At 33.7% G+C, this 12661-nt stretch overlaps 1 protein-coding gene across 1 annotated transcript in view; it reads right to left on the bottom strand.

The window, feature by feature from the left end:
• GALNT13 (polypeptide N-acetylgalactosaminyltransferase 13) overlaps positions 1 to 12661 on the bottom strand; it is a 506269-nt gene that overhangs the window by 22999 nt on the left and 470609 nt on the right. The window contains exon 11 of the mRNA XM_014534061.1: positions 10945 to 11043. Coding sequence (XP_014389547.1) covers positions 10945 to 11043 — 99 coding nt within the window. The remainder of the gene's footprint in view (positions 1 to 10944; positions 11044 to 12661) is intronic.

Here is a 12661-nt window from a genome sequence, read left to right as displayed (position 1 = left end):
GGAGGGGCTGGGCGGGGGTGCAGAGGATGGGCTGAGACCTGCCCCTGTGCCCACCACATCCTCGTGGCCCATAGTTCCTTTCAAAGTGCATGAATTCGTGCACTGGGCCCCTAGTAAAAATGATAATATAATAAAAGGAATCTAAGAATGAGGCTAATATAAACAATAATCAATAGAATATTATTAATTTTTTCTGTATGGACTATGTGTTTAGTAGGAAAGGAAAAAAAAAACCTCTTACTAAGGAGATAAATAACTCTTGATAATATCCAGTACAGTATGGAATTTTCTTAAGGGAATCCATGGGAAGGACTCTATGTCATTAACAAATAGCACCTTCACCACCTTCCTCATACACAAAACAAGAGTTGGTGTTCTAGGTATATTTTTGTATTCCTTTTGGTGCCCATATGTTATTTGGGTACATATGTGGTATTTATATGGAATTCAACAAAATCTTGATTAATAATTTTCTTCTTCCTTTCTCTAAATCATTAGTTTTTGGTTAGCTAGCAGTTTGCTCAAAACTGTCACATTGTTCTGAGACATTTTCTAAAAGCATTTGTTTCCTAAATGTTTTTTATTTTTCCTAAATTCAAGCTTTCTAAATCCAGTTACCCTGTCACTGGCTCAAATATTTCACAAATCATTTGGATTTCCTACTCTTGCCTCTTTAACAAAAGAGATTAAGAATACTAGAACTGATGGACATCTAGTTCAAACATATCAATGAATAGTATTGGGCACTGCAGGACAGAAAGGACAAAACACTTTCATAAAGCCACTGCCTTGACAGAAGTTTTGTGCCCCCCCCCCAAACACACACACACACACACACACACACACACACACACACACACACACACACACACACACACACACACACACACTCATAGATTAAGCCCTAAAACTGCCAGGTGATGGTATTTGGAGGTGGGATCTCTGAGAAGTAAATAGGTTTAGGTGAGGCCATGACTGTGGGGTCCCTCTGAGGGGACTAGTGTCCTTATAAGAAGAGGACGAGACCAGAGCTTGCTTTCTGTCTCTGACATGTGAAGAATGATGCATAAGAAAAGCGTCTGAAGATAAAGTGAAGAAAGGAATGAGGTTCTGAAGATTGAAAAGGCAGAGAGAGAAAAGTTCTACTGGGACCAAATAGTTGATGGAGAAAAGCCTATATCTTGGTAAAACTGGCAGAAAACTTGGAAACTATCTCTAAGCAACCGGAACTTTAGAGCAGATAAACTGATTGGCTAAAGAAGTAGGTTAATGCTGCTCCCAGCAAAACATTTTTCTTTTAGTAAATTTTTTGGTTAACAGCCTACAATTCTCTGTAAGAAAAGCTCTATTGGTGGTGTGGGAGAAAAGAGGTATATATGCTTCTCTGTGTGTGCTGGGTTTTATTAAACTAGGATAATATGCAACTTTTTGCTTTATGAGAATGTGTGATATTTTACTTTTTACAGAAGGGTTGGTTTTTTTTAATAAAAATATTATGAAATCTCATTTATTAAATGAAATGAAATTTATGTGAATTTTCCCAGAATACTTAACATATTTTAAAATATGAGCCTTATGGAAATTTAATTTTAAACACTTGAGAGTGTGGGCTGATATAATTATACACTATAATTAAACATTATTATGTTTAATCAATAAAATAAATATTTTTATGCTACTATGTGCACTGACATATATTGATTCACAATTTCCTAAGACACCTTCTTAGAGACTATCATCCCCACCAAGCCCAGGCTGGTGCCCGTCCTTGTTGCTCCCACAGCCCATTTTCCAATTACTGCTTCTTGATCAGGAATCACAGTAGAACTTTTTACCATCTCAACACTAGGAATAATTGAACCTTTCCTGAAGCTGGTTTATTTCTACATTTTGACATAATGAATCACATAATCAATTTTGTACTTGTAGCTAGAAAGCTAAGAGCCAAATTGTGGTTTATTAAAATGAATGTAAGATTTCAGGGAATTATTTTAAGTACTTTTACAGTAAAATAGTAAAAGTGCTTTGTAGGTTGACTTGCATTGCCAATTTTTCCATAGCTTTTGAAAAAAAATGTCATATGTGATCGATGTTAACTATCATTATGCAGAAACACAAAATTAGACTGTACAATGTTTAGAAGAAAAAATAAATCTAAGAAACAAGAAATATTAGTATTTAATTTTTAGGAAACATTTAGAAAAAAGAAATCTCACATCTGAGTAACTCCTACCAGGGAAAGAAAAGGATTGAACACAATGGATTTGTCATTTGTTACTATGCCAGGAAATATTCTGGCCAGTCAAAACTAGATCATAAGTTTAAGTTCTTGAAAATTTTAATCAACCCCAAGCTTAGCAGATGTTCCTTTAACATAAATAATAATGCAATTTATTTGAATTAAGAAAATGTTATTTATGGTTATTTGCTCAGTTCTTGAGTTAAGATTTAAAAAAAAAACAATTACAACAATTTTTAGAATTCCTGTGCAGAATTTATTAACTATTAACTAAAGAGGCCATTAAAATTTAATAATGTAAGCATTCACTTTTAGTTATTTTATATTTTTCAATTTTTTAAATTTAGGACTTAGAGCTTATTGACAATTTTCTTTGCTACAACAATGACACTAAAATAGAAAAGAGAATACAAAAAGTCAAAATAAGATGGAATCTCAATAAGCAAAATTTCCATAATTGAAACATTCTGCAGAGCCAGTGTAATTTAAAGCTATTCTTTTTAGCTACCACTTCATTTCTTGCAGTAGCAAGATGAAATAATATATTTTTTTAACTTTGAGGTAAGTTTAATATCTTAGACCTCTTTTCCAAAGAGGTGGATTGCTCACAGATACTAACCTAGTTTCTCCTATATTAATTTCCTGTGGCTGCTGAAACAAATGATCACAAACTTGGTGGCTTAAGGCAATGGAAGTTTATTCTCGTATGGTTCTGGAAGCTAGAAATCCAAACTCAGTTTCACTGGGTAGAAATCAAGGTGCTAGTAGGTCAGCATTCCCTCTGGAGGCTCAAGGAAGAATCTTCCTTGCCTCTTATAAAGCTTCAGGGCAACTGCCTGCGTTCCTTCACTTGTAACCACATCAGTCCTTCTCTGCCTCTGTGGTCACATTGTCTTGTCTTATTCTGTGTGTGTCAAATCACTCTCTGCTCATCAGGATACATGTGATGGCATTTAGAGCCGACCAGATAGTCCAGGATAACCTCCCATCTCAAAACCCTCAAGGGAACCACACTGTGAAGTCATGTTAGTCGCATCAGGTAACATTCACAGGTTTTAAGGATTAGGATGTGGAAATCTTTGGGGGTCATATTTCAGCCTATTACAGCTCCAAATCTAGGCATTTTCAAAGAAACAATTTCATCCTCCAGGAAGATTTTTCTTTTCTGTGGGTGAAATGCTGAAACTATTTCTGTGATAACAGCAGGTTTTTAAGTAACTTTGAAATTATGTATGAATTTTTTTACTCATTCATTTATATAGTAAGCAATTATTGCTATTAGAAGATTAAAAAAAGAAAAGAACTAATTATTGCTTTCAAGAAGTGTTTACAATTTATTTCTGAAGATACGATGGATAAACATATATAACTGAATGACAGCATAAGGGCTAAAATGTAAGAGAAATATTGAGAGATAGTATAAAAGTAAAAAAAAACAAATGAAAAAATTTTTAAATATTATGAGTTCAGAAGAAGGAAATATCAATGTAGATTGCAAAGTAGAAAAAATGCAATACTATATGAAGATTGAGTTTTGAATTGGAACTAGATAAACTATGTAAACTATGGAACTGTGTAAACTAGAATTTATATAGTTAGAAAAGTAGGTAAAGGTCATACCAAGTTGGTATGAGAAAGATGATTTAAAAACAAACAGATTAATAATATATTTTTAAAAAGTCTGGTTTGTCTATACTCAATAGAGTTGAAGGAGCTGAGAATCTGTATAGGTGAGCAACAGGAGATAAACTTACAAAGGTAGGAAGTGGTCAGATTAGATAGAATTTGGGCTTGTAAAGAATGTTATTTTTATCTTGTAAAAACCAGGAACTTTAAAAAAATGTTTTGTTAGTTTTTCCAGTTGGGAGTGATATGTTGGAAGGAGTCCTCACTTCATTATGGAACGTGAGTAGAGTGAAGATAGGAGCAGATTGGAGCTATGGGGAAACTATATTGACAACTATTATAGTAATCAAACTATTGAGGCAATCAAAGCCAGGCAGAGAAAGTAGAATTATTAATGAAAGAAAAGAAGAAATAGATAAAAATGACACTAGAAAGAATCCACAGGGCTTAGTGTCTAGTTTGGGAAGGAAAGGGGTGATGAAAATGTAAAAGATGGATGAAAAAAAAAAAGGCTTTGAATAAAAGATGTAAAAGGGGTGATGAAAATGTAAAAGATGGATGAAAAAAAAGGCTTTGAATAAAAGATGTAGTTATAGATACACTGAGCTTGAGGCTACACTTCTTCATTCAAATATAAATGTGCATTAGTCAGTTTGAAACAATGGGTGGAAGCCCAGTGACTGCTACAATTTTGGAGCTTCTTTATAGGTAAATTCGAGGGGATTGATTACCTAGGAAAGTAAATAATAGGCTCACTGGCTTGTACCTGTATCCCAAAGGCTTTGTTGACACAAGACTGACCTTGTAATTGTAGGCCCTATTGAGACTTTCTCAGAATGAAACTAACTCTTGGATCGATGGACTTGAGGATGAGCAGAGACCTCACGATCTCCGGAAAAAGTGGACCAAATGTAAAATGTTTGTTTTTGGATATCCTCTCCTACTAACATCACAGACTAACATCATCTAGTGTCTCTTATAGGCTAAGATAATAAGGTTTTTTTGTTGAATAAATGATCAAGCCCAATTACCATTTCATCCTCAGTATAGTCTACTCTTCAAGTTGGAGCATAAGCCAAAGACCAGAGATGTTCTCCCAACCAAGCATGAATTAGATTGAAAGGCTCTTAGAATAATTCCTATTTCTATATAAGTTATACTAACTCTGCTCTCTTCTAGCTTGCATGTACCCAACTCATTTAAACATTTAATGAATGGTACGTATTCATTCTTCCTCATAGGCCATTTCATTTCACTTGCAAATTTACTTCGTGAAATCCCTGGTGAGTTTTAATTCCATTATGCAAGTTACTAAAATTGGACAAAATTAGTGTAGAAATAGCTTCTAAGTAATTATATTACTTATAAAAATGCAAACTTTAAGATGAATACATATGTGTTGAATGAATATATTCATTACAATCTGGGAGTACATTAGCATGTATTACTAAAATAATTAAGCTTTCTCTAGGAGAGGGTTCGTAATGAGGAAAGTACCTATAACTCTCAAAAACTTGTAATATACCCGTAATAATGTTAGATTATTCTTAAGTATAAATTATTTTAGAGGAGGAAGAGATATTTGTATAAAAGTGTAGATAAGACCTAATGATCTCTTCTTTATCTTGGCAGACAAGGAGTTTTAATAAATGGTTAGCATGAGCTTTCCTAAAGGCTTGCTATCTTGAAAAATGGCTCTGAATTATCTACTGCAATAAATTACATGAAATGTTTCTATGTGCTTTCTAGCTCTCTTCAAATGAGTGGCTTTAGGGAGAAAGAGAAACATTATAGACGCATTTGCTAAAATGTGAGCATTTTTCTATCGCTTTATGTTTTTTTGTATTTTTTACATTTGGAAGGAATGAATACAATATGTATTGGGGTTGCTCCCCTCCCCCTGTTTTGTTTTGAAGATGTATTGCAATTCAAAGGGAAACACCATTGAATTTTAAAAAATTGTATACTGATACTTAATTTCAAATGAATGGTTATTTTAATAAATTTATATTAATCTAATTTGTACCCGAGTAAATTTGAAATAGATATTAGTGTCAATATTTGAGTTGATATAATATGTGCCCAATGAGACTAAGATCTATTTGCCAATTTTTTATTGGCTCCTTTAAGATGATGTAAATGTCATTTGAAAGCATCTCATTAAAAAGAATGATATTTCTACATCAAAAAGAGAAAACATAAAGGCAAGCAATGATTGGAATACATAAATTGTTTAAAAGTCTGTATGAAAATACACTGTAAACATAAATGTCAAGTCAGAAAAATATCTGCAATATGACAGAAGGTAATTATCTTATTTAATAAAGTGTTTTTATAAGGAGATTAGAGGCCCGGTGCATGGAATTCATGCACGGAGGGAGGGATTCCCTTAGCCCAGCCTGTACCCTCTCCAACTGGGGACCTCTTGGGGGATGTCTGACTGCCGGTTTGGGCCTAAACCAGCAGTCGGACATCCCTCTTGCAATCTGGGACCGCTGGCTCCTAACTCTTCACCTGCCTGCCTGATTACCCCTAACTTCCTCTGCCTGCCTGTCTGATCATGCCCAACTGCCCTCCTCTGCTGGCCAATTTGATTATGATTGGCCAGTTTTATGCCAGTCAGCATCAAAAGCTCCACCTCCTAGACAGCCATTGGCTCCCCACAGCACCCAGATTTGGTTCTGATTGGTCGGTGCCTATGCCAGTCAGCGTCAGAAGCTCCACCTCTTAGGCAGCCATTGGTTCTTCACAGCACCCACATTTGTTTCTGATTGGTCAGTTACTATGCTAGTCAGCGTCTTTGGGCCTATCAACGGGACCTGATCAGAAAGGCGGGGCTGATCAGCAGCCCCCTGGAGACCTGGAGAGAAATGGAAGCTGGCTGCTAGCCAGACTGGGAGAGAAAGAGAGAGGCAAGTGCTGATCAAAAGCTGCTACAGAGTCAACGGATCAGTCCCTGCTTCTCTCTTCAGGCCTCTTTATGGCCCTGATTTGCAGCCCCCTCAGCAGTCAGTGCTGGGGCACCTGCCTCCAGCGGAAGCAGTCAGCTGGGTTGCCACAGCAACCAGTGCTGACTGCAGGACTGACTTCTGTTTGGTGGAGCCTCAATCCTTACTGGTCCTTGTGACCCAGGGCTTTTATATATTAGGATAAGAGAAAAAAGAATCCTCTCAACCCCCAATAAAAACATAAGCAAAAACTATGACTCAGAAATTCACAACGAATTATTAATGCCAATTTTAAAAATACTTAACTGCACTGATAATGTGAGAAATATAATTTAAAATAAAGTAAAATGTTCCTCCCATACTAAATTGGCAAAGATGAAAAACAAATAAAATACAATTCCCAGTTAGGTTTGGTCACTGTGGTTACAATCCTGGGGGAGTATGGTTGGGAACCAATATAAATGCAGTGAATATAACTTTGGCGTAGTCAACTGGTTTTAAGGTCAAACTGGGTTTACCACCTCAATCATTTTATTAATCTCTCAGAGTTTACATTAAACTCATGAGTAAAATTAGGGTAATAACACCATGTATTAGATTGTTGTGAGAATCAAAGAGGGTAAGGCATGTATGTTAAATGTCTATCTGAGTGTCTCTTCCTATTTTAGCTATTAGGAATGAATACAATATGTATGGGGGTTGCTTCCCTCTCCCAATTTTGTCCTATTAAATTGGTAAAACGTTAAAAATGACAATTTGTCACTATATACTGAAAGACCTATACTGCTGAATAACTGCTATTTCAAATTTACTTCTGGACTTTTTTTTTTTCTGAAGAAGTTAATATGGATGCTCACCGATTTTAGCTACAAGAGTATTGATGAGCCTTGTCTATAACAAAGTTCACAAATAACACTTTGTATTAAACAATAATGGGCTGATTAAATAAATTATAATTTGCCCATTAATAATGCATCCTGTTTAGGTTAAGAAGTTACTAGCTAATAGGAAGTTTTTAAAAAAAGCAAATTTATTTAGGTTTTAAACAGTGAGTATGTTTTAAGTTTGTGAGTGGAGCAGTATGTGGTCAATAGTGCAATTAGAGAGAACAGTTATCAGTGAACTGTAGAGATATGAAAATGCACAGAGCATCCAGGGAATGGAAAATTATAAGACATATGTTTAGAATACAAGGGATTATTAGGAAGACTATGCTGGAAAGTCAGATGGGAATACAATTATTAAGGGCTTTGTATATCATAACTAATGAATTTATACTTTATTCTTTGAACAGAGAGAAGTATTGGATATGTTACTAAAATTTGAATTCTAATGTAGCATGTATGAGATATATGAATGAACTTCTATAAGATGTATGAAAATAATGAGATGTTTTGACCACGCAGGTCAAATATAGGCTAGGATAAATATAGGGTCCCTCATTGTGAAAGGACTTAAGGTTAGGAGTCAAGGGATTACTTTCATGGAAATATCAGGATTTGGTGACTAATTAAAATTCAAAAGTGAAGTGTCTATGTTGGGGTTCAATTTTGGATGATTGTGTAAAAGGGAAGAAAATGAGTACATCTGAAAATAGTTGTGATCTTAATAATTAATTGGCAATAGATTCTAGAGCTCAGGAGATAGGTTGGTGAGGAAGATACAAAATCAGAGTCATTAGCATTGTAGGGGACATAGAAATGCTTTCAGGAATCTACCAGGTACATTATCTTTTCAGAAGTATAGAGAACACAATCCCATAACTTCTAGTAAAACCCTTCCTACCAGTAAATTGTAAGTTCTTTATTTCACATGCAAAAATATATGTTCAAGTTTTAATCAAATTCCTTTTTATTTTCATCCTTTTGAAAATGTTTAATGATCATCATGATATTACTTGCTAGTAAAAGAGCATTTCAAGAACAGATAGGAATAGGGTGGCTAATTTTGTCATTGTTATTTGAGGTAGAAGACTTTTATTATTAAGATTTTTAAAAGAGCACTTGAAGATGATCAATTGTTGAATTTAATAACACTCCACTGCTATCTTGTTTTTCCAGTATTCCTGTTATAAAAACTTCCATGCATTCTTTCATCTATTTATTTAACTAGTTTTTTAGGTACTTACTATATCCCAAGCCTTGTGCCAGGTGCTGGGGATAAAGAGAGGAGAATGTGCTGGATATATGAGTGTTTAAGAAAGATATATCCAACAACTACTGAAGGTTAGTTTCTTAGTGATATCTCCAGAGCTTAAAAAAAGAAAGAAATACCAGAACTCCTGTGCAAAGAGAAATGGTTAAGGTATAATTGTCAACAGACATGAAGAACCTTCTTTTAGAAATGTAACTGAGTAGAAATACTGAAAAAACAGAGTTAACATTTGTTATAACTTTTGTATAAAAGCAGGAGAGAGAAATTTGAATATTTTTATGGATTGAGGCTACTTTTAAGAATTCAAAATGAAATAACCATAAAAATAGATGCTGCTTCCATGGTAACAAACAAGGATAGCAATTAAAAAAAACAAAAACAGGGAAGGTAGCTCTGAGAACAAAATCCTGAAATCTGTTCTTTTTTTCAAGTAAGTCTAAAATTTAGCATGTTCTTATTATTAATGATATTAGAAATATTTAGTTCTACCAAGGTATAAATCATAATAGGGTTTTATATAATGGGTTAATTTTTTCATAATATATATTTGTTAGAACTACAGGAGAGGCAGTTTATTTTATTAGCTTAACAATATCAGAGGAAGTGTTGTCCATTTATCTTGCCTCTGGCATTAGTCACTAAATGAACATACTATTTTTTATAGAAGTACAAAGAGAAATAATTAAGAACATAAATAAAATAAGTAAATGTAATAATTAATGGCAATAAGTATTGAATGTCTAGTATATGCCAGGCTAGTGTTAGTTGTTTTATAGATTTTTACTAATCTTTAGAGGGAAAAAAATGGGGAAAATCTTTTATCCACTTTATAGATAAAATATTAAAGAGATTAACCAAAGAACTTATATGCATCTATACATAACCCATGGACATAGACAATGTGCAGTGAAGGCTGGGGGAGTGGTCCCAGGGTAGAGGGGGTCACTGAGGGAAATAAAGGAGACATCTATGATACTTTCAGCAATAAAGATAAATTTTAAAAGTATTATGTAACATCGTAAATTACCCAGGCTATACTAATGCTGTAAAATGATGTTCTTTTATTATCAACAGTCCATCTTTCTCCATTTTTGTTTAATTATGAAAGTAATGCATATATACAAAATATGTGGAATAAAAACTAAAATTTCCTATTCCAATTCAATCTTTTTACCAGAGGTAATCTATATTCCAGATAGATTTCTATACATATCTAATAGAGTAGATAATGATCCATATAAATATAGATATTATAGATACTACATAGAGAAAAATGTTCATACGTATTTTTTTGTAAATGAGATCATTCAAAATAAATTGTACTGATTTTTTTTTTACCCTCTTTTCAATTTTGATAGCAATACATATAGACTTCTCTCAGTCATTTTGCTAGCTATGTAGTATTCTACACTATGAATACATCATGATTTAATTAAATGTTCCCCTCTTGGTAAATATTTAGTTGTTTTCACTGTTTGTGTTATAATAAAAAAGGTTTCAGTAAACATTCTTGTACATATATTTATAGACATGAATAAATAATCATAAGGATGAAAAAATATTGGTTTTAATTTCTATCTTGTCACTAAATTCATGATGTAGAGACATTAGAATATCTGTAAGTGTAGGGTTTTAGCTTTTGTTCACTTCATTTATGAATTCCTGAGGCTTTGACATTATACATTTTGTCCTCATTTGCTCATATAAGGTAAAATGAGATGAGTCTGAAATATTGGGCTGTTTTCATCACTGCAGGCTAGTTGAAAGTTTTGCCCTTTTAATTAAATTCTGTAGTACTTTCTTAAGAAACTTGGGGCAATAAAATAGTGTAATTAGTTCTTAATTTGAATGCCCATTGATTTGCTAAACTAAGTATTGTAATTGAGTTGTAAGCCATGGTCTAGTGTGATAGTTTTCACAATAATATGTCTCCCCCCTCCACCCCAAATATGAAGCTGATAAAAAAAGAGAACTTACCTGATTTCCTCCCATACCATGACAGTTGAATATGCCCACTTTTTCATTTTCCTTGCGGCCCATGTTGTCTAAACATTGATTAGTCTCAACATTTCTTATCTAAAGGGAACACACACACAAAAGCGTAAGTCAGATAGAGATAAGTCAGGAAATCTTTCTGATATCTAAGTGTATATTGATAACAAAAGTATACACATGTGTAAGGAAATCTCTCTAAGAAGAACACATTGCTTTAAATTATGTATTTTCCTTTTTTTGTTTCCATTTTCAGATCCATGTAAGTTTCTGAACAACTACTAAAACAAATATGACAACACTGGCATTGTCATTGGCATCTACTCAAGAGGAATGACTTGTTTACAGCATAGTATCAAAGAAGGGAGCATCTACTTATTACAGATTAGGAATTCTTCAACAAATTCTTTTAAAATTAGGACAGTGTCCAAATTCCACTATTCTATTCTTGAACTGTCTATAGTACCATATGCAAATAAATATAAACAAGTTGGTTAAATATTCAAGCATATGTTTTTATAGATTGCTTCCTTACTAGATACTTCATTTTTCTATATTAATGGAGATTAATTACATTGTTTATTTCTGTAACTTAAACATATTCATACATCTTTTTTTCATTCCTAATGCCAAATTTGACGGAAAGCAGATGACCCTAAGAAAATCTATTACAAGGCTAAATGGTGATTTCACATTAAAAATTCCTCAAAAGCAAGATTAAATTGTTAACTGCAAACATAAGATTCTTGGTTTACAATCAAACACTGCATTAGTCCCATAAGTAATGTAAAGTTAATACATATTTGAGCCAAATATAAATACAAAATATATTCATTAAGTTTTAAAATGCTAAAATTACTAAATCATGTACAAATGAATGCAAAAAAGGAGAAGAAAACCTTTCTAATATATGGAATGTTTTCAATTTTTTCCTTAGTCTCAACCCCAAGTATGTATTTGTTATAGTTGTCCACTCTGCTTATCTCTGACTCTTATTACGACATGCATATGTTACTGTTCACTCATAAATCACTTGGATATGTCTACTTAGTTATCTCTGGCTTAGGTACATGTTTATTCATATTGGTGAATGAATAAGAAGATGGATTAGGTTTACACATTTTGCTTTTCTATATGGTACAGAACTCCATGGTCAAGTAATAGCTCCTGGAATTGGATAAAAATGATATGATTTGCATTAAAGCCCCAATTGGCAACTGAGAACAGTGGGGATTGGAATTCACACTCGGTAAGGGTTAGAAAAAACTGAGCAGAGTGGTCAAACCCTGTTCTAATGGGTTGAGATTTCGAGCAGGATTATGGATGTTTTCATCAAGAAATCCGAGCAGCCACCCATTAGAAAGCACAGAACACACTGTGGATATTAGAGGGAAAAGATAAAAGCTCCAAGAAGCAAAATTATGTCCAAATTGAGGAGGTGGGGACAATAGGGACAAAGGAAATGGAAGGTCCAGACAAAAATAGAAACAATGAACAGAGTTAGGAGATCTCAAAAAATAAGGGACAGTTGGTTTTGTTTTTTCCAACCCTTCAAAAAGTACAGGAACAGGAGATCGAGACTGGTCAAATTAGCAATGTCTCCTGTGTAAACAGTTCCTGTCAAGGACAGCAGGAACATGTACCTTACACATCCCTGCTGGGTGGAAAAGGAATTGGCTTTGCTATGAAAACCTCTTTTACT

The sequence above is a fragment of the Myotis brandtii genome, unplaced genomic scaffold, assembly GCF_000412655.1.
Source record: "Myotis brandtii unplaced genomic scaffold, ASM41265v1 scaffold125, whole genome shotgun sequence".
Taxonomy (NCBI): domain Eukaryota; kingdom Metazoa; phylum Chordata; class Mammalia; order Chiroptera; family Vespertilionidae; genus Myotis; species Myotis brandtii.
Note: the sequence above shows the minus strand (reverse complement) of the source record. Positions and strands in the feature narration are given on the sequence as shown.